At 55.0% G+C, this 20173-nt stretch overlaps 1 protein-coding gene across 1 annotated transcript; it reads right to left on the reverse strand.

The window, feature by feature from the left end:
• Positions 1–3702: 3702 nt before the first annotated feature.
• ALOX15B (arachidonate 15-lipoxygenase type B) lies at positions 3703–14376 on the reverse strand. Its single transcript, XM_067714664.1, has 14 exons — positions 14067–14376; positions 13764–13986; positions 13425–13506; positions 10095–10217; positions 9695–9798; positions 8233–8405; positions 7849–7995; positions 7545–7748; positions 6425–6511; positions 5878–6047; positions 5568–5689; positions 5370–5470; positions 5122–5292; positions 3703–4711 (listed from the first exon to the last, which is right to left on the reverse strand). Exons 1-14 carry the CDS (start codon positions 14211–14213, stop codon positions 4532–4534), a joined length of 2034 nt encoding a protein of 677 aa, XP_067570765.1. The 5' UTR covers positions 14214–14376; the 3' UTR covers positions 3703–4531.
• Positions 14377–20173: the final 5797 nt, after the last annotated feature.

A 20173-nucleotide genomic window follows, 5' to 3' on the forward strand; every position in this document is an offset into this window, starting at 1 on the left:
CAGAGCCCCGTGATGACCTGAGCTGGGCATGGAGCTGAGTGAGAAATGAACTTTTGCTGGGTTAAGCCATTGAGATTTTGAGATTATTTGTTGTTGCAGCATAATCTAACCCACCCTGACTGAAACAGATGGTAATCTGGGGGGTCTAATGTTCTCCCTTCCAGCCCTGTAGCCCTTAAAAATTGAGATTTGTGCAGCCCTCAAGCCAGTCATCCACATCTTTCTCCACAGCCACCCAACCTTCCCATTTTCCTGCTTCCCTAGACTTCAGATCTAGCCCCCCTTACCTATTCTGCCTCCGGAGTCAAATTTTGTACCCGACCAAACCCTGGTCACAGTGTCTTTGGGGAGTGGACGTGGGGCAGACTTTGGGTCTGCCAAAGATCGGATTTTCACTTCCTGAACATGTGATACTGGGAGAATAGGATCCCCATGGCATTGTGCATGAAGAGGCGTGTTTGGGGATGTCTCACCTGCAGATTCCAACCTAAGAATTTAGCCAAAATCACCAGTTTCTGCTCGCCTTTGAACAAAATCAAGGAATAAGACATACCCAATGGCGCCCCCTTGTGGCTAGAATAACTATAGCAGAGGCTGGATGTGCCATCCCCGTAAACCTGGGCCTTGACTTAGAACAGCAGGACCGGGATACGCTGGAAGGATGTCAGGGCACAGTCAGGCAGCTTGTCTTTCCAAGAGGACGGACACTCCTTGGCCTGCACCAAAGTTAGCATTAGAAGACATGCCTCGTCTGCAAATGTCCCAGAGCCAGAGACGGTGGAACCAGGGGGGATCACCAGAATCTGTTTCCCCAGAAAGCCAGCTTGGAGGGAGATTTACTGGGGAGACACACCTGGCCACACGTAGGATCCTCCGTGGGCTCTGGAAGCCTCTGGGGACAGGATGTGGGGAGGGGGCCCATGTAAAGCTCCAGCCTTGTCAGACAGGTGGCGTCCCTCAGCTTGCACCCTGGACCCCCTCTGTGCTTTTCCGTAAGTCTGGAGGGCAGCTGGTATGGTGTAAAGAGAAGATACCAGCCCCCTTTCCGAGTCCCTCAGCCTCAGTGGCCCAGATTTTTCAGATAAATGGGAGGAACGTGAAGACCGGGAAAGTCCCTTCCAGCACTGACGTTCTGGGGTCTGCTTGCCTCATGGCTCCTGTCTCCCTAGACAGTATGTGGAGGACGCGGCTGTCAATTCCCCTGGCATGACCCCTACTTCAACTGGCTTATGGGGGCAGACAAAAAACACATAAACAAACACATAAACAAATACATCCTTTCAGATGGTTGCAAGTGCAGTCAGGAGATGAAACCAGGTGGTGTGTTAGCATGACCTGGGTGGGGGGGAGCATTAGATGTGGTGATCAGGGAAGGTCACTCTGAGGAGGTGACAGCTGAGTTGAGACTGGGGGGAAATGTGTTACAAACAAGGACAGGGCAAGTGCAAGGGCCCTGAAGGGTGTGCGTTCAAGGCCCGAGTGGCTGCAATAGGTGACCCAGGGGTGGATGGAAGCTGAGTCATGCACGATCCTATAGTCCACAGTTGAGTCCTTGGATTTGACTCTAAGGGAAACATGGTTTTAAGCTCTGGCTTACAGTAGGGGAGTGACCCAATCTGATTGTTTTCCCTCTGTCTTGGGGGGCGGGGGGCTCCAGGGGTTGCTCCCCTGCCTTGCAGAGCTCTGGGTGGGGCAAGGTGGGGGTGGGGTGGGTGCCCCAGCAGTGAGGGCTCAGCTTCCTGTGTGGGTGGCTCATTGTGAGCCAACCCAGCGAGCTCACATCCTTCCCTGGGGCCTCTCCTGCTCTCCGGGTCCACCCCTGGTCAAGGAGAACCAGTTCTTCAGCCCAATGAGCACCTACCCAGAGTCACACATCCACATTTTGGTTGTAACTGGGGAGCGCTCCATCTACATCCTCGTGCCTAATCCCATCCATGTCCCCGGCCACATCCACGTCCCTACCATCCCCATCTCCATCTGTTTCCCTTGGGAACCTAATTTCCACTCCAGACTTGAGCCCTGATCAAACCTGGAGCCACCACTCCTACTTTTTTTGGGACAGAGGGGTTGGCTGGGGGACACCTATTGAGAATGGATTGTGATTTGGAAAATGGCGCCCAAACTCTTCTACACCATCAGCTCCCTCCCCTGTTTCTTCCAAATCCCCTCCCACAATCCCCTCCAGGCTGACTGTGTGCCCCTGCCTCCTTCCCACCCCCACAGAGTGATGCTACTGCTGGATTAGAAGGTTAAGGCTGGGCCTCTCACCCCTGCTCCTCCAGGACCCAGCATCCCAGAGGGGCCTGGAGGTGCAGTTTCCCAAACCTCTGAGCCTCAATTCCCCCCTCCACTGGCCCTGCTCCTTACAGCCCCCTGGGGGCACAGTCTCAAGAGAAGGGCAGTGGCTAGAAGGCAGGAGGCTGGGTAAATTTGCATCTTAAGATGCAAATTTGAATCATCAAGTTCCTCGCATCACACAAGGGTCATCAGGGTGGCTGAGCAGAGCCCAGGAGGGCAGGCCTGACCGGCCTGACAGCCCGTGAGAGTACTGTGACCAGGCAAATGAGACAGCTCTGCCAGTCACAGAGCATGTGCATGACCTTCATCCCCAGCCTCTTCTCTGTCCTGCCTCCATCCCCTTAAGGCATTCCCCGCCCTCACGTCACTTCCTACCCCTCATCTCATCCTTACTGAATATTCATCCTAATTCCAATCCCATCATTGATTCAGTTCCCAACCCTGATCTAGTCCTCATCACTAACCCGTGTTTCGAGAATCTCCCAGTTACCAGGTACTGTGCCTGGAGGTGGGGAGAAAACCAAACCAAATTACAGACAGTCTAATCTAGTGGAAAAGAAAGATATCCATCCATCTACAGTGCTCTGGGAGCCATTAAGAGTTAAACCTGGTCTTTCTTGATGAAGCAATTATCAAGCTAAGATCTGAAGGAAGAGGAAACATTAACCAGGTCTAAGAGGTGGAGAGGGAACAGTATGTGCAAAGGCCCTGTGGTTGGAAGGAGTCGACCACACTTTATACCTTTACTCAAAAGTCCCCTTCTAAAGAGCTCTTGCCTGGCTACTCTATATCTAAATTTGCTCCCCTATACTTTATACAGTAAGTCCCTTACATACGAATGAGTTGTGTTCTGAGAGCACGTTCATAAGTCCAATTTGTTCCTAATTCCAGCAAATTTAGCCTAGGTACCCAACTAACACAACTGGCTGTACAGTACTGTACTGTAATAGGTTTATAATATTTTTCACACAAATAATACATAAACAAACACAAAACATAAAGAAAACATTTTTAATCTTACAGGACGGTACCTTGAGAAGTACAGCAGTGCAGTACAACAGCTGGCGCTTCTCAGCAGTACCAGCTACATCACCACTGCTTCTATTCTTGCTTCCAGACATCCTGGGCTTGAAATAAAGATGCTGTACTGCTGTACTCTATACAGCGCTGTACAGTAAAGTACACAAAAGCACAACTACTTGCAGAGGATGCAGGGACATGACAATATATACCAGACACGGGAGCTAACTTAGATGATTGGATATGCGAAAGCATGTTCGCATCTTTAAAAGTTGGCTACTTGAAGGCTCGTGTGTAGGGGACTTACTGTATTATCCTTCCCTGCTTTATAGCTTCTCTTCAGCACTTATCACTTTTTAATGTAGTATTTATTTATTTTTTAAATTAAAAATTTATTTATTTATTTACTTTTGGCTGTGCTCAGTCTTCTTTGCTGCGCGCAGGCTTTCTCTAGTTGCGGCAAGCGGGGGCTATTCTTCGTTGCAGTGCACGGGCTTCTCATTGCGGTGACTTCTTTTGTTGCGAAGCACGGGCTCTAGGCATGTGGGCTCCCGTAGTTGTGACACACAGGCTTAGTTGCTCCACCACATATGGGATCTTCCCGGACAAGGGCTCGAACCCATGTCCCCTGCATTGGCAGGCGGTTTCTTAACCACCGAGCCACCGGGGAAGTCCCAGGGTATGTTTTTTTTAGAAAGCATATGTGGGCACTGCCTGCAAGTCCCCGGCAGTAGGTCTTCCTTCTGCCCTGCTTCCCATGGCCCTTTCTCAGTGGGTTGTTCATTTTAAAGTTGGGACCATAGGTCACCATCAACCTCTCGAGCAGTTTTCAGGCGGGCCACGCCTTATGCTGCTGGACGGTCTGGAAGAGGGCTGCCCTTGAGCCGCATGACCATTAGGTCCAGTCAGCTGTGGTCAGTGGGATTGGGGGCAGGACTGTGTTCCCCCTATGGTACCCTTCCAGGGGGCTGTGGTTGTGCAGGACTTTGAGGCTTGGAGTCTTCAAAAGGCATAGTGGTGCCGTCCAATGAGCTTTTATTCTCTGGGGGTTTTTTTTGTTTCTGTTTTGCGGTGTATTGGGGATGAGTTACACCAGACCCAGCAGGGGCATATGGGGGCCTGGTTTTCTGGGGAGTCCTTTTCTCTGGGTGGCAGGTAGCCTAGAGCTATGGGGTCAAAGGGATGTCATGTGGGGCCCTTTTCCCCAGGGGATTTAGATGGAGACGCTGTTCTCGATGATGGGAGGGTCCAGGTAGGTGTAGGGGAGCTCCAGGTCCTGGTTTCTCTCCTGGATGTCTCGCGAGATCTGAGCCAGGCGGCTCTGGAAGGCCGCGATGCTCCAGCACGGGGCCGCCTCCGTGAAGTGTTCGTCCGGGTAGGTGCCCAGGGACCGCTGGGAACCAAACACAAGGCTGGGTGGAGGGGCTGCTTTGCAGCCGGGACCCGCCTTAGCCATCCACCCTGGGGGACCTGAAGCAGCCTACGACTGAGCCTCACCCGTGCCCCCTCCCCCTGAACAGTGATGATTACTGCAGGCAGCTCTCGGGGATGAAAGCTCAAGTGAGAGTTTTAAAGGGGGCGGCCTCACTGGAACATATCACACGTTGCCCTTGCAGCTAAGCGTGACTCTGCATCATCTCATTTGGCCATCTGACCCCTTGTGAGATGTCCAATGCCCTCGTGTCCTCCTGGGAAGACTCACCGGGGTCTCATGGCACAGTGGGGTGTGGGTCAGGGAGAGTAAACAGTGTCGCCTCCCTTACCCCAGGGCTGGCCTGGTCTGGCTCCCAGCCCCACACTCACTCTGTCTCCAGGCTCCTTGCTCAGTGTCCAGAGGGCAACGATGACATCACATGTGGCATTGACTGGTGGGAGGGTGGCTATGAACCTCTCCGGGCTTGCCTGGCCTTTAGAGGTGGGCGGTGGCAGCTGCATGGTAGGTGGCAGGTTGGGCATCCAGGCACTGAAGTCAAACTGAAGGCCGAGAGGGCAGAGTGAGGCTAGGAGCCCGGCCCCCTCCGTCCCGCCACCCTGGCATTGACCCTTCTCACCTGCCCTGTACCGACAGCGGAATGCTTGGCCGAGCAGGTGAATATCACCATAGTGACATACTGTATCAGGGCTTCCCGTGTCCCCAGGGAGGAGGGTACGCCTGCAGGGAGAGCTGGGCTGGGAACGGGGCTACCAGGGTCCTGAGGACAATGCCGCAGTGGCCTGAGGGTAGAACCTAAGAACCGAGGTCCCCCTACCTGAGCTCTCCCGGCCTAGGAAGCCCTCGGAGAAGATCTCCCACACCCAGGCCTGGAGTTCACTGTCATCGCGGACAGACTCATCGCTCAGGTAGTAGATGCCGATCATTTCGGAGACAAAGCTGCAAGGTGCACGGGGTTCCATCCCAGCTGTGAACCCCGACCCTCTCTGAGGAGTGCCCCCGCCTGGTCCCAGTGCTATGAACGTCCGGCCCTCCTCCTGGTGGACGCCTCTCTGGGCCTTCCTTCTCCTTCCCAGTCTTCCTGCCTGTCCCCCAAGGCCCCAGCTCTCTGGGGCTGGCCCCCTCACCATTCCACTGCACCCCAGATCTGCATCCCATCATCCCGGTAGTAGTAGCCTGGGATGTCTTCAACTCCTCGGGCCCGGATATCCTCAGGCAGACACAGGACGGAATAGTTCAGCTGTTCCATGTACCTCTGTATCAGCTCAGAGAAACCTTCAATGCCAAGGCCTGTGGACTGGGAAACGGGACTCCTGGGTACCACAGCCCTTGCCCCAGAAGCAGGAGGTAATAGTGGTTTGGGAGACAGGGCCACTCCCACCCCAAGACACCAGATTCTTTTTTTTTTTTTTTTTTTTGCGGTACGCGGGCCTCTCACTGTTGTGGCCTCTCCCGTTGCGGAGCACAGGCTCCGGACGTGCAGGCTCAGCGGCCATGGCTCATGGGCCCAGCCGCTCTGCGGCATGTGGGATCTTCCCAGACCGGGACACGAACCCGCGTTCCCTGCATCGGCAGGCGGACTCTCAACCACTGCGCCACCAGGGAAGCCCAAGACCCCAGATTCATTACACTGCAGGAATATCCCATCCCCACCCTCCCTAAAGCAGTCCTTACCCTGTCCACCACCTTCCCGGGGGCAATGAGTAGCTCACGGGCCAGCGTGTTGATGTGCAGGGTGTACCGTGTGTGTGGGATCAGCAGCTGTAAGGGCCAGAGAAGGCAGAGCTAGGCGAAGCCTGGGTCTCTGTGGCCCCAGACCCGCCCCCCCATAGAGGAACCCAGGCTTGTCAATCACACATGGAGAGAGATGACAGGGACAAGGGGGCAGCCTGGGATAGGGATCAGGGCTCCAGGCCCAGTGATGGGGGCTAAGGTCCACCAGCATCCTGTTCTGTGACCTTGAGCATGTGTTTTCCTCTCTCTGGGCATCAGATCACTGGGCAAATGAGAGGGCTGATCTGGACAGCACTATGAATCCCTCCAGCTCTGGCCTCCTGTGATTTCCTAACCCCAGGCAGGCAAAGCACCGTGATAACCAGGGCCTGCGGGCCTGGCAATGTGAAATGGTCCCCTAGAGACCACGTCTGAGTGCCAGGCCCTGGGAGCTGTAGATTGTCAGAAAGAATCAGCCTGGATTGAAGAGGACAGAGTAGGGCCTGCATCAGGACCCAGGAGACTGTCTAAGGAAGAATCAGAAAATGTGAGTAGCTGTGGACCCCTCATCTTCACAGAGGAGATGCTCCAGGTCCCTGGAGGAAATGAATCTGGGCCATCTGAAGGCTTAGCAGAGCCCAACTTAGAGACACGGGTCTCCCTCCCAGGGCTCCCCACCCTGCAGCTATCTGCAGAAAACCTGTTGGTCAAAGCCATGTTCACACTTTGGCATCTCTCAGCCCCAGGTCTCTCCTTTCCTAGGAGCTGGGCTTCTGTGATCGCTGTTGTCTTGAGCTCCCCTAAGAAGAGAATCTCTCTGGGGCATAGCCTGCTGTCACATGCGGTCCTCTCCCTCGCGCCTGTCCTCATCACCTCACCCTAGCTCAGGGCCTGCTGGAAAGCAGCCTCTCAGGGGAATTGTGCAGGGAGATGCTGCTGAGGCAGAATGGGGGCTCAGCATCTCAGCCTGAAAGGACAGGGCCACGTGGGGACAGGCGGCATAGGACCCCGAAGGGCAGGCCCAGGTGCAGCGACCTGCAGGCTTGGGGCACAGTCTGGGTCGTCTTGCTGGGCCACTGACCTTGAAGAGTGGGTGGCAGTGAGGCAGCTGGCGCAGCGTAGCCAGGGTGAAGACCTCGGTCACCAGGTGTACCTGTAACAGGTGTGTGAGGGCCTCGTGGATGGAGAACTCGGCATTGCGCACCCACGTCTTGGCCAGCAGCCAGTCCCACTTGTCGTCGCTGGGCAGAAAGATGGGGCTGTCGGGCCCAGGGGTCTGGCTGAGCTATAGGAGAGGCCAGTGGGGAGAGGCAGCCTTGAGTGTCTGCCAACCATTTAGTCAGACCTCTCCCTGCCCCTGCCCTGTCGCCTGCCCGGCTGCTGACCTGGATGGCGAGGGGCAGCAGGGGCCCACACCCTGGGCGCTGGTATAGCAGGGTCATTGGGGCCGCGGAGAACTGAGGCCTCCTATTAATGACATTGGTGCGGATGCCAGAGAGGATGCCGTAATCCACCAGGAACAAGGACCCTTTCTGCGGGAGAGAGAAGGGGAGCCAGGGCTGCCATCTGGCTTTCTAAAGGCAGAAGGTGGGGAGTAGGGGGGTGGGGAGAGGATTCAGGGCCAGGATACTGTGCACGGGAGAGGGTGTTCCTGGCACGTAGCACACAGTAGGTCCTTAACAAATGTGAGTGTTATTCCTCTCCAGTAGGGGATGGGCCAAAAGCACTGAGATGGGGGTGTGCAGAGCCAGGACTCCGGTGCCCCTCACCTCCAGCTCAGCCTGCAGACTCGTCCCGGGGCCCAACACTGGGGCCACCATGGCATCAGTGACAGGGAAGTTCTTTGGGAGGTGGCGACAGCGGCGGATCAGGACCGGGTTGAGGCCATTCAGGAACTGGTAGGCGAAGAAGGCATCCTCCTGCCAGTGCTCAAACACATACTCTGCAGGGGGGCAGGGGAGATGGGACCAGTCACCCCAGCGCCCAGGGGTCTCCCCCTGAGCGCCATTGTGGCGTTTCTCCTGCGTCCATCCTGTGCTCCCCTCTCTTCTCATGCAGTACTTCCCAGGGTGACCTCCTCTGACCCCTTGGCTTCAGTTCACCAAACAGCAAACCTTAGTCCCCAGCCCACCAGTCCCACCATCTACCTGCCATCTCCAACCCCATGACTCAAACACAGTATATCGGAGGCTGAACATGGGCTCCTGCTCTAGCCCAGTCCCCAGCCCATTGCCTGGCATCCCGGGAATGGCACCTTCATCCACTGGATTGCAGGTGGCAGAGCCCGGAGTCCTCTCGGCAGCTCCCCCCATCCTCCGCCCATCGAGTCCCACCGATTCTCCATCCTCAGTAGCTCTTGCTCCACACGTCCACTCCATCTCTGCTGTCACTGCCTCGCTGAGGATTCCATCCTCTGCTGACCACAGCCAGAGCCTCATAACTGGTCCTCCTGCTTGCACTCCTGTCCCCTAACAGCCCCCTCCCCACGGCACATCTGGCCACAGTACTCCCCAGCTGGCAGCTGGTTGAAGGTCCCACTGCCCTTAGGAAAGGCCCGAGCTCCTGCCACGGCCTCCACAGTCCTGCACGGCCCAGGGCCCATGCACGTCTCCTGCTTCGCCTCCTGTCTTCCTTCCCTGGCTCAATCCCCTTTGGCCACAGCAGCATCTTTCCCCTCAAAGGTCTCCACTCCTTCCATCTTCAGGGCCTTCACGTGCACCGGACCGCCCCCCCCGAACCTGAAGCACCCTCTGCGCTCACACACCATGCCTGGCGCTGTTGACACCTCCCCACTTTGAGGTCTCAGCATAAAAGTCACCTCCGTAGAGAGTTCCCTAGCTGGACTAGGCCAGGTCCCCCTTTTACACACTCTCACTGGAGCTGATGCACAGGTTTCATAAGCGAAACTCATTATTTGCCTTTGAGCCTAATGTCTACTTGTCTGCTCAACTGGGAGCCCTGTGGGGGCAAGGACTGTGTCCACAGTCCCTAAGCGAGTGTCTCATGTGTAGTAGCCCAACAAGTGTCTGATGGATACAAGGCATTAGAAGGTCAGAGGTGCCCCCACGACACGTCCTTTTCTGTGTCTGAGGAGAAAGTAAGGTCTCGTGGGAGTCAGGGGCCTGCCCAGGGTCACACAGTGAACTGGCGCTTGGTTTTCTGAGATTCCTGACAGCCAGGAGAGCTGATACCCCAGGGAAGAGGTCTGGAGCCCCGGCTGGAGCCCCTCACCCACGGCTGGGGTCTTCCAGAAGTTGAACACACTTCTCATCTCCTCCAGGCTCTTCCAGAGCCCCTTGCGGTCCAGCAGCCCTTTGAGTTTCAGATGTGCCAACCTGCCAGAAGATGTGAAAAGTGGGGAGAGGGAAGCAAGAGGCCCTGGGAGACGGGCCCGCGTTGGCTAAGCTTATCCATCTTGGGGTCCTGAACCAGCCTCCGGAGGGGGGCCGTGGTAGTCACTGCCCCTGAGGTCATCCTCACCTTGTTGGAACAGGTGGTGAGCAGAGGCCGTGCCCTGGGCTGGGCTGTGTGACCCACATCCCTGATGGTGGGGGAGCTGAGTGGGGGAGGGCAGAAGGCAGGGGTACCCGTACATCTGAGGCCAGGGGCAGGAGAGGGTGGGCATCCTCACATCGAGCTGCCTCGCAGGTAGAAGGTGATGTTCTTTGCCAGAGAGTATTTGATGTTGAGGTCCAGGTTTTTTATGGTCTCCTCGTTGAGGCAGCGAGGCCAGCCTGGGATGTAAGTCTTCCAGCTGGAGGGAGAACCAGGGAGGCAGCCAGCTAGAAGCCTCAGGGAAACCACTGACTAGGGAGAGGGAGTGGCAGACCCCTTGGAGGCCCTGGTCAGGGCCAGCCCCCTTCCACAAGCAGGGGTCTTCCTGGGCTCTGCCCTTCCCCTCCACCCTCAAGGCCGCAGGGAGAGCTGCCATGTTCCCACAGCCATGTTCTCCCCTGGTCAGTTGATTGGTCCAGGGTTGGGCACTGGCCAGAGCAAGGCCAATCAGAATCCTTCCCAGGAAATTGGAGATTGGGGCTGGACCAGAGGTCATCTCTCTCTGGATATCTGGGTTATAGCACATAAACACCAGGACTGGGAGACTTCCCTGGTGGTGAAGTGGTGAAGAGTCCGTGCTTCCAATGCATGGGGCCCAGGTTCGGTCCCTGGTCAGGGAACTAGACCCCATGTGCGTGCCGCAGCTAAGAGTTTGCCTGCCGCAACTAAGAAGACTGCCTGCCGCAACTAACACCGGGCACAACCAAATAAATAAATAAATTTTTAAAAATAATTAAAAATAAAGGAGTTGCTATTAAAAAAAAAAAGGCCATTTTCCACTGTGTGGACTGGGAACCAAAGAAAGCTGTTCTGCAGGGAGAGAGGAAAGTGAAGCCAGAGAGAGAAACATCTAGGGGGCTCCAGAGACAGGGGGAGAGTCACCCTGGCTTCTGGCCCGTAAGATCTGGCTACGCTTCCAGCCCTCACTTCTGTGACCTGTTGACGCATTCCCATTTTTTCTGTCTGCTAGCTGGAGTCTGTTATCGTTCTTGCAACCACAAAACTCCTGACTAACACAGATGCATCACAGAGCGGAGGCTGTCCTGAAGGTGGGAACACAGGAAGGCGTCAGTTGCCTTTGGCAGGCATCCCGTGGAGAGACACTTCAGCCTCCAAAGCTTGGGGGAGCCCAGAAATGTACTCTGGCCCGGCCTAAAGAGATCTAGCCTCTTTAAATCCCTTTATCCAGCAAGCAACACAGCCTGAAGACCTTTAGGTGAAATGGTAAAATCATGTCCCTGCAAAGCTGAGGACCCCCAGCCAGTCATCCTCTCATTCCCTCCCTCATTCATTCTTTGGTTCATTCCGTCATTGCCTTTGGGTTTGAACAGGCAACTTCAGAGCACAATTTGCAGTTAAAGTACACTGCCACCAGGTGGTGGCCAAACCCTGCTTCTCCAACTTTAATGCACAAAAACTTAGTTCCCCCAGGGATCTTGGTAAAATGCAGATTCTCATCAAGTAGGTTTGGGGTGGCCCAAGACCCTGTATTTCTAACAAGCTCCCAGGTGATGCCGACCCTGTGGACGTGAGACCTCACTCTGAGTACTGAGGGCGTAGCCACTTGGATCAGAGGTAACTGAGGGGCATTACGAACCTCGGTACACACGTGTGCAGGGCTTTGCGGCTGACAAGCTACATTCTCAACCATCTTCTCATTTGTTTTTCCTAATAATACAAATCAGCCTGGTATTCTTAGTTCCTTTTGCAGAAGAAATTAAGGATCAAAAAGGTTAACTAATTTGCTTACGATTTCACAGCTCCTTTCGGCAGGGCCTAGGCTGGCCTTGCGTCTCCTGACTCCTGTGTCCTTGTTTTGCCAAGAAAGGAAGAAAAGCCACTCCACAGACACAGCTCCCTCCATCTGTTCCCTCACCTGGGGCTGATGCTGGCAGATTAGGCGCCATGGTTTTCTCTGGGATGTAATTCACAACGCACGTGGAATCACCAGGAGCCAAGTAAGCCTGCAGCTGCTGTGCCCTCAGAGACCTAAAGTGCAAGCCTGCAGCCCGCTCTTCAGACAGCAGCCCAGTTGGCCAGACCATGACCTTTTGAACATTTGCTCGTGCGTGTGGTCCCTGGCTTTCTGCCTTAGAAGTCCTCGCCAGCGACCCAGAAAGACTCCAGCAAGAGTGAGGCATTTAAAAGCAGTGGGTTTCAGGGCTTCCCTGGTGGCGCGGTGGTTGAGAGTCCATCCCCTGCTGATGCAGGGGACGCGGGTTCGTGCCCCGGTCCGGGAAGATCCCACATGCCGCTGAGCGGCTGGGCCCATGAGCCATGGCCTCTGAGCCTGCGCGTCCGGAGCCTGTGCTCCGCAACGGGAGAGGCCACAACAGTGAGAGGCCCGCGTACCGCAAAAAAAAAAAAAAAAAAAAGCAGTGGGTTTCAAACTTCAGTGGGCATGAGTCATCTGGAAGGCTTGTTAAAACAATATTGCTAGCGGAACTTCCCTGGTGGGGCAGTGGTTAAGACTCCCCGCTCCTAATGCAGGCGGCTTGGGTTTGATCTCCGGTCAGGCGCAGCCCCCCCAAAAAAAACAACCAAAAAACAAAAAAAAACCCAATATCGTTAGCAACAAGGATTTACTGTTATCGCTACAGGGAATTATATATCCAGCATCAACTACAATTTGGCCCTTGCCATCCTCCTCTACAAGGACAAGGACTAAATCATGTGTTGCTGCAGTTGCTGACTTTCAACTCCCAAAGGAGTTCAGGGTGGGGAGCAGAAATGAGGCATTCTGTGCTCTGGGCAAAACGGGCAGAACAGGTTTTCAGATAGATATGATTTTATGAACCTAATTCTCGTATCTCCTCATATCCAGAAAAGCACTAAAATCCTTCATGGTGACGACTGCTCTTCGTGACTATTAGAAACCTTCTGCAAAACAAAATATGTGCTCGACTGCAAGAGCTCCCCCTTCACCAAGATCACATAGGTACTGACTTTCCCCACTACCTCTGTGGAGCAGTTTCTCAGAGCTCTCTGAAATTCCGTCTCCTGGGCTGTAGTCCTCATTTTGCCCCAAATAAAACTTAACCCACAACTGTCATGCTGCACATTTTTATTAAGCTGACGCCAGTATCTTGTAATAACGTATAGTGGAATATAATCTGCAAATAAACAACCCAGGGCACGCTGCTGTACACCTGAAATGGACACAACGTTGTAAATCAACTAGTCTTAAGTCAAAAACACCAACACTGCTGCCCCTCACCCTCAATATCTGATTCAGTAGCTATGAGGTGGGTCTGAGAAACTGTATTTCTAACGAGTTCCTGGAGATGCTGTGATTGGAAAGGACAGAGGACCAGGCAGGGACTTCAGGCCGCGTCAACACAAGTGGAACGAGGCTGACCCTCATCCCCTCGGCAACTCGCCTCCCCCGCAGTAACCCCCTCCTCACCTGTACGTCTCCCGCCTGGCCTGCAGCTCCTCCTGGCGCTGCTGCTGGAGGGTGGGGTGGCGATCCTCCCAGGAAATCTTCGCTGTGGGAGCAGAGGAGCCGGTGGGGAGGACGGAGAAAGCCCCCTGACCTCCGGCCCCAGCTGCTCTCCCCTCCCCTCCAGCCACCCCTTACCAGATCCCCTGCCCCCATAAGTAGTTTCTCCCACACCAGACTGCCACCCCCTCCTTCCCCCAAACTCCCTGTCCCTCCCCCTCGGCCACACCGGCTCACCTCTCCACTCCCCTTGCCTTTCCCCCCAATACACCAGCCCCTTCCTCCCTCCTGTGTCCCCCTCACCTGTCCCCTCCCGCAGTACCAGGCTCCCCTGGTCCTCCAGCCACTGGTAGCAGGGGAAGCGGAGGGGGGCGCCCCGGGGCGGCGTGAGCTGGACCCAGCGGCAGAACCAGGCGTCCGAGGCCAGGGGACAGAAAGGACGGAGCAGCGTGGGGGGAGCCTTGTGCACGCGCAGCAGCAGCACCCGGCCCACGTCCTGGGGGCACGTCACCTTGAAGTCCTCCTCCTGGGGGGCAAGTTTAGTATCCTAGAGCACGGCCTCTCCTGCTCCCTCCTCCGCCGCCCCCACCCCCACCCCACACTCACAGCGCCGGCGCTGAACTCTTTGCCGAAATGGTCCAGGGGCAGTGGCAGGGTCTCTCCTTCGGTCCCCACGATGATGACAGACATTTTGTCCCACGTGCCAGCCCCGAAGGCCTCCCCAGTGGATACCCTCACCCTGAACTCAGCCATGGTGACAGCTGGAGTCTGGCTCTCTGCTGCTCATCCGACGTAACTGCACAGCCCAGAGGCTCACCCCCAGGGACAGGCACGGCCCCACCCTGGCCAGGCCTTGTGGAGGTAACTCAGTTCCCACGGGGCCCATTACCACCCCCAAAAGCAAGAGCTGGCTCCGGGCAGAGAGGGCGTGGCTGAGAGGCAGGAAGGGAGGGATGCAGATGGGGGTTGGGGTGCTCTGAGACGTGAGGGACTGGGCGTCCTGAGGTTTGGGAAACAGAACATTTCAGTGATGGGTGGGGCCGGAAGGAGTTGGGATCCAGTGGAGTTCATGGGTTCGTTTGTCCCCCTCTTAGTTTCTTTGCCTCCTTAGCCTTTAAAAGCCTAGGCAGGACCAACTCCCCACTTTCTACAAGTCTTCTTGGCCTGCCTTCATTATTTTATTTGATTCATGAATAATTTTGAGAACCTGCTCTGTGCCAGGTATTATGTTGGGTGCTGTGAGTATGGCCCCAGGCAAGGCCCAGTCTTTGCCCTTTTGCAGGTTAAGACTCAAGTGTGGAGGGCTTCCCTGGTGGCGCAGTTGTTGAGAGTCCGCCTGCCGATGCAGGGGACACGGGTTCGTGCCCCGGACTGGGGAGATCCCACATGCCGCAGAGCAGCTGGGCCCGTGAGCCATGGCCGCTGAGCCTGCGCGTCTGGAGCCTGTGCTCCGCAACGGGAGAGGCCACAGCAGTGAGAGGCCCGCGTACCGCAAAAAAAAAAAAAAAAAAAGATATCAGGGTGGCTGTGTCCATCGTAGCCACGTTGGTGATGATGATGAGCTGTGAGGGCTGTGGGGATTTTTCGGAAGTATGTGGGGAGGTCTTTTCTGGGCAATAGAAAAGCCCAAACAATAAACATCCGCTAAATAATTCAAGGAAAGCTTCTCATAGGAGGTGAGTTTTAAACTAGTGATGAAAAACTGATACAATTTTAATAGGCAGAGATGAACAAACAGGATAATCTAAACTCAAACCAGCCCGATAAAATATGGGAACATATTGGTTTATGTAACTGGAAAATTCAGGAATAATGGCTTCAGGCCTGGATGGATCCAGGTGCCCAGAACATGTGTCAGGAATTGTGCTTCCTCAATGTTTCATTTCTGCTTTCTTCTGTGTTGAACTGTGTTAGCTCATTCTCAGGCAGACTTTTCCCAAGTGGTGGCAGAAATGATAACCAGCAGCTCTGGGCTTCTATCCTTCCAGCTTAGCAACCCTAGCACAAAGACGATGTCACCCGCTTACTGCAGATGTTCTGGGGCTGACCCTCACTGAACTGGCCTTGGTCACAGACTCTGAAGCTGGGGCTGGAATTAGTCCCATACAAACTATATGGATGGAGGGTGGAGATGGGTGGATCCCCAAAGGAATTTTAGATGTGGGAAGAAATAGGCAAAAAAAAAAAAAAATGTGTTTATTCTACCTTTTCTGGGAGAAGTCCCTCTCAGAAACCATCTGTCAGCGGATTGCTGACCTGAGTTTTTCAAAACTCTCAACCAAGGTTTAGAGGTCTTCTGAAATGGAGAGCTTGTTCTGGTTATCCATTGCTGCATGATAAACTACACTAAAACTCTCTCTCTCTTTTTAAAAAATGTATTTGTTTATTTAGTTTTGGCTGCGTTGTGTCTTCGTCGCTGCGCGCGGGCTTCCTCTAGGTGCGGTGAGTGGGGGTTACTCTTCGTTGAGGTGCGCCGGCTTCCCATTGCGGTGGCTTCTCTTGTTGCGGAGCATGGGCTCTAGGCGCATGGGCTTCAGTGGTTGTGGCTTGCAGGCTCAGTAGTTGTGGCGCACGGGCTTAGTTGCTCCACGGCCTGTGGGATCTTCCCGGACCAGGGCTCAAACCCGTGTCCCCTGCACTGGCAGGCAGATTCTTAACCACTGCGCCACCAGGGTAGCCTCGTCTTTATTGAATTTGTTACAGCATTGCTTCTGTTTTATGTTTCGGTTTTTTGGCCAAGGCATGTGGGATCTTAGCTCCCCGACCAGGGATCGAACCCGCATCCCCTGCATTAGAAGGCGAAGTCTTAACCACTGGACTGCCAGGGAAGTCCCAGCTGCTGCTTTCTGCCTTCGGTGATGAAGAAGGCTGGGGAAGCTACTCCCCAACCCCCAGGGGACTACACCCAGGATGGATCCAAATGTTGTGGGGACCCTCAGCTCATCCAACCTTTTTTTGTTTGTTTGTTTGTTTTTGGCCGGGCTGCGTGGCTCGCGGGATCTTAGTTCCCCGACCAGGGATCGAACCTGGGCCCCCGGCAGTGAAAGCACAGAGTCCTAACCACTGGACCACCAGGGAATTCCCAAGCTTATCCAACTTTGAAGGCCCTCTTTAAGAAAAAGAATAGACAATTGGGTAGCGAGGCTTGGAAGGGACTTGTGCGGGTGAGAGATTGTGAAGTTTCACCTTCATCAGCTTTGCAGTGAAATCGCCTCTGCACAGGTAGAGAGGACGGCATCTCCAGCCAGCACCAGCAGCTGCTGAGCCAAAGTGAGACCAGGGGAATTTTCCTGATCCGGCAACCAGTTAAGCTGCCGCTGTATTCCTCCTTTGAAGAATGAGGGGGTGGGGGTCCCAGGATCAAATGATGCCCCTATGTCCCTCCTCTCCTGATGGAGAAGCCAGAGTTGGCAGAGGAGGGAAGGAGCAGGCCTGCTCCTTCCCTCCTCCCCCACTACACCACTCCCCCTCCCCATCAGGGCCCTGACCGGCGTGGTGAGGAACAGACTTTCAGAGCAGATTAGGAAATGGGAGTTTTCAACTGGACTGGACTTTGGAAGGTACTGGTTGGAGAAATGTAAAATGGGTTCATGTTCATATCCCACCAAGTCAAAAGTCTTTAAGAATCTGATTACACAGACATTGGCTTGGAGTTTAAGTCGTGCTCTTGCAGAAAAGAATCAAGGGGTCACAAAGCAGGGCTGCCTGTGAGAGAAACATCTCCAGAGCATCGCTGAGAGGCACCCCAAGGCCCAGAGCCTGAACTCCTGGGTGTGCTTCCTGATCCCAAGATTTGCTGCAACTGCGGTGATCGACAAGGCTTTTCACCACTGGGAGCCTCAGTTTCCATGTGTGTCAAATGGGTTGTGTGAGGATTAGGGGTCGTATATGGGGACGTGCTTTTTAGGTGATGGGATCGATGTTCCCTGTGACAGAATGGGTAAGTACCAGTGTGGCATGCCCTTCTCTGGGTCCAGGACCAGAGACCCAGACGCAGGGGTGGGTGGTAAAGTGCAATGTCCCTGGTGGAGGTGACAAAATGGCTTTAGTTTGGATGCACGAGTCTCTAGACTGTGACAAACAAGCTCCTCTCTGTGGGAACCTGGGTTTTCCAGACATCGCAGTTGTCCTTCTCCCCAATTTCTCTGCTCCCTTCCCCCTCTGGGAGCAGGGCAAGCCGCCTGTCCCACCCTAATCTCCTTGTCAAAGTCTAGTCACTAACTCACGAGGATGTTGACAAGCGAGATGCGCTGATCTTAGAGACATCACTTCACTCTCCTTTGCATCGTCTCCTCTGGGGCAGGACCTGAAAGATTCCTCCACCTTCTAAATGCTGAGTCAGCACGAGAGTCCCGACAAGGCTACCAGGCTGTGCGCCTTTTCTCTCACAAGGTCCTAACCTCTGCGTGGGTTAGGTTCCCCCGTAAATGGAATTTCAGGAACAGTCATACTGCAGGGAAGGGCCCGGCCTGACTCTCGGTGGAGTTGAGGCTTAGAGAGAGACATCATCTCTTGTCATTCATCCTTCACTCCCTCCTCCCTCCAAATTCAGTGTTTATCTCCTTTTCTTTCCTCTTAAACCAGTCCAACCCCCACTGCTTCCCACAATCCTTTTGAGACACTTTTGACTGCAAAGAACAGAATACCTGATTCAATCTGGCTTAAGCAAAGAAAACAACTTGCTATCCCATCGTACTGGACTAGCAGGAACTGGTTAAGCCTAGTGAAGGGTAGAGGCTCAAACAAGTGGCAGCAGGACTTAGTCACTGCCCATCTGTCGGTTCTGCTCCTTCTTTGTGGTGGCAAAACCACTCAGAGTCACATCCTCTCAGCAACCCCAGAGAAGAGATGCAACTTCTGCCCTTGGCTTCTAGCAATGTCTCAGCACGAAACCTTGTTTGCTTCGACTGGGTCACCTGCCTGTCCTTGAAGCAATCCCTGTGGCCAGAGGGATGGAGCGATTGGGCAGGACTGGAGGGAGGTCTGGGGTCAGTTCCACAGGGACTGAGAGTGGGGCAGGGATGGTTGCCCATCATGGAGCAGACGGCTGCTAGGAAGGCAGAACACCCGACGTCCATCACGAGTCATCATGTCAGAAACATTGAGCCTGGGGCCGGGATAGCTGGGCTCAAAGAAAATAGATGACCAATGGGCTGGTCACCCATGGGTGGCTTTGGGATGTTCTCTCCTCTTCTAATGTGCCAGTGGTAGGCTCTGGAAGGGTCGGAGGTAGAGTGTGGGTTTTGGTGAGGTCTTGTCCAGAGATCAGTGGACCTCAACTTCCCCATTTGGGGGCCCCCTTACCTCAGAATCGGACTCTGGCCTCCACGGTTCCTGGGTCCTGGCCGTAGACAAGCTCTGCTCTTCTTTTCCTTCCTCTCTCCTGCCTATGACCAAGGGATGAGGCCACACCACCCACTTCCAGAGCCTCAGAGACCCTGGTCTTTTCTAGAAGCCTGAAAGGCCTGTAGCTTCCCTGCTTGGTTCCCTCAGAGCAGATCCCCTGAGCAGAGGGGTTTCTGGGCGGGGGGTTGCTGACCCCAGTTCATCTCCCCCTGCCTGGGTCATCTCTAAGGTTCACCCCTTATCTGAAGCCCTCCATGGCGATGCCAGGTTCGAGCCCTCCGGGGATGGGGGTGTTCGGGCCACCCAGGCCAAAAGGACCACACACCGTGGACTGGAAGAAAGCACACCTTTATTCCAGCCCCCACCCTGCCAGGACCCAGCACCACGGCACACGGCCTGGTGTCCACAGCGCACAGTCCAGATCTCGGTGAACGCGGTCCCACAACGCAGTGTCACAGGTCCCCCAAAGGGGGGTGTCGGGGGTCCACTGCAGGTGGGGATGGGGAGCAGGGCCCCGACCCTGAGGAGCAGCACAGACAAAGGGGCCAGGTGAGCCCTGGGTCAGGGTGCGGCGTCCCGGCTATGGGATGGAAGCAGCAGCAGAGCTGCGGGAGGTCCCTGCTTTGGCCAGCGCTGCTCCTGGCGACAGAGCCATCCCGAAGGCAAGGCCACCCCGAGCGTGGGCTCCTGGCACAGGCCAGCTGGCCGAGGTAGTGTAAACACGTCTGAGGGTGAGGGGTGCCTAGTGGCCAAGCTGGGTGCTCTCTGGGCTGGGAATTGCCCGGGTCCCCGGAACAAGAGGGGTGACCAGGTGGAGAGGACTTGGGTCTGAGGGCAGCTGGGCTCTAGGAGACTGACTGGGCCCAGGAGAAAAGGTTCCACGGAAATGGAGGAGAAAGGCAAGGAGAAACTGCCCGGCAGAGAGAGGAGACTAAGGGCAGAAAGGAGACTGGGGCTTAGCTGTTTCCCTCCTCTTCTCCCACCAGCTCTCTGGGGCGGGTGGTCCTGCGTTCTCCTGGCTGGGGAGGAGGACAGGCCTCTCCTTTACCAGCTCCTCCCCCCTGTCACTTGCCTTTGAGACTGAGTCCCAGGAACAAGGCTGAGTTGAGGGTGGGAAGGGATCCGCTCAGCCCTGCCCGCCCCGCCTCTGCCCCAAACTGGGTTTGGGCCCCAGGTCATACTCCTCCCCCTCTGGGGGTGCCTTGCCCCAGCCTGTCCACACTAATCCTCCTGCACCTAATCCCAGGCCAATTCTTTCCGGAAGCTCCGAGCCTGCCCTTGATTCCTGGGGCCTAAGTACAGAGAAAATCTGAAGAGAGATGTTTAAGAATGTACATAATTTTAAAAATATCTTGTGTGTGTGTGCA

The sequence above is a fragment of the Pseudorca crassidens genome, chromosome 19, assembly GCF_039906515.1.
Source record: "Pseudorca crassidens isolate mPseCra1 chromosome 19, mPseCra1.hap1, whole genome shotgun sequence".
Taxonomy (NCBI): Eukaryota; Metazoa; Chordata; class Mammalia; order Artiodactyla; family Delphinidae; genus Pseudorca; species Pseudorca crassidens.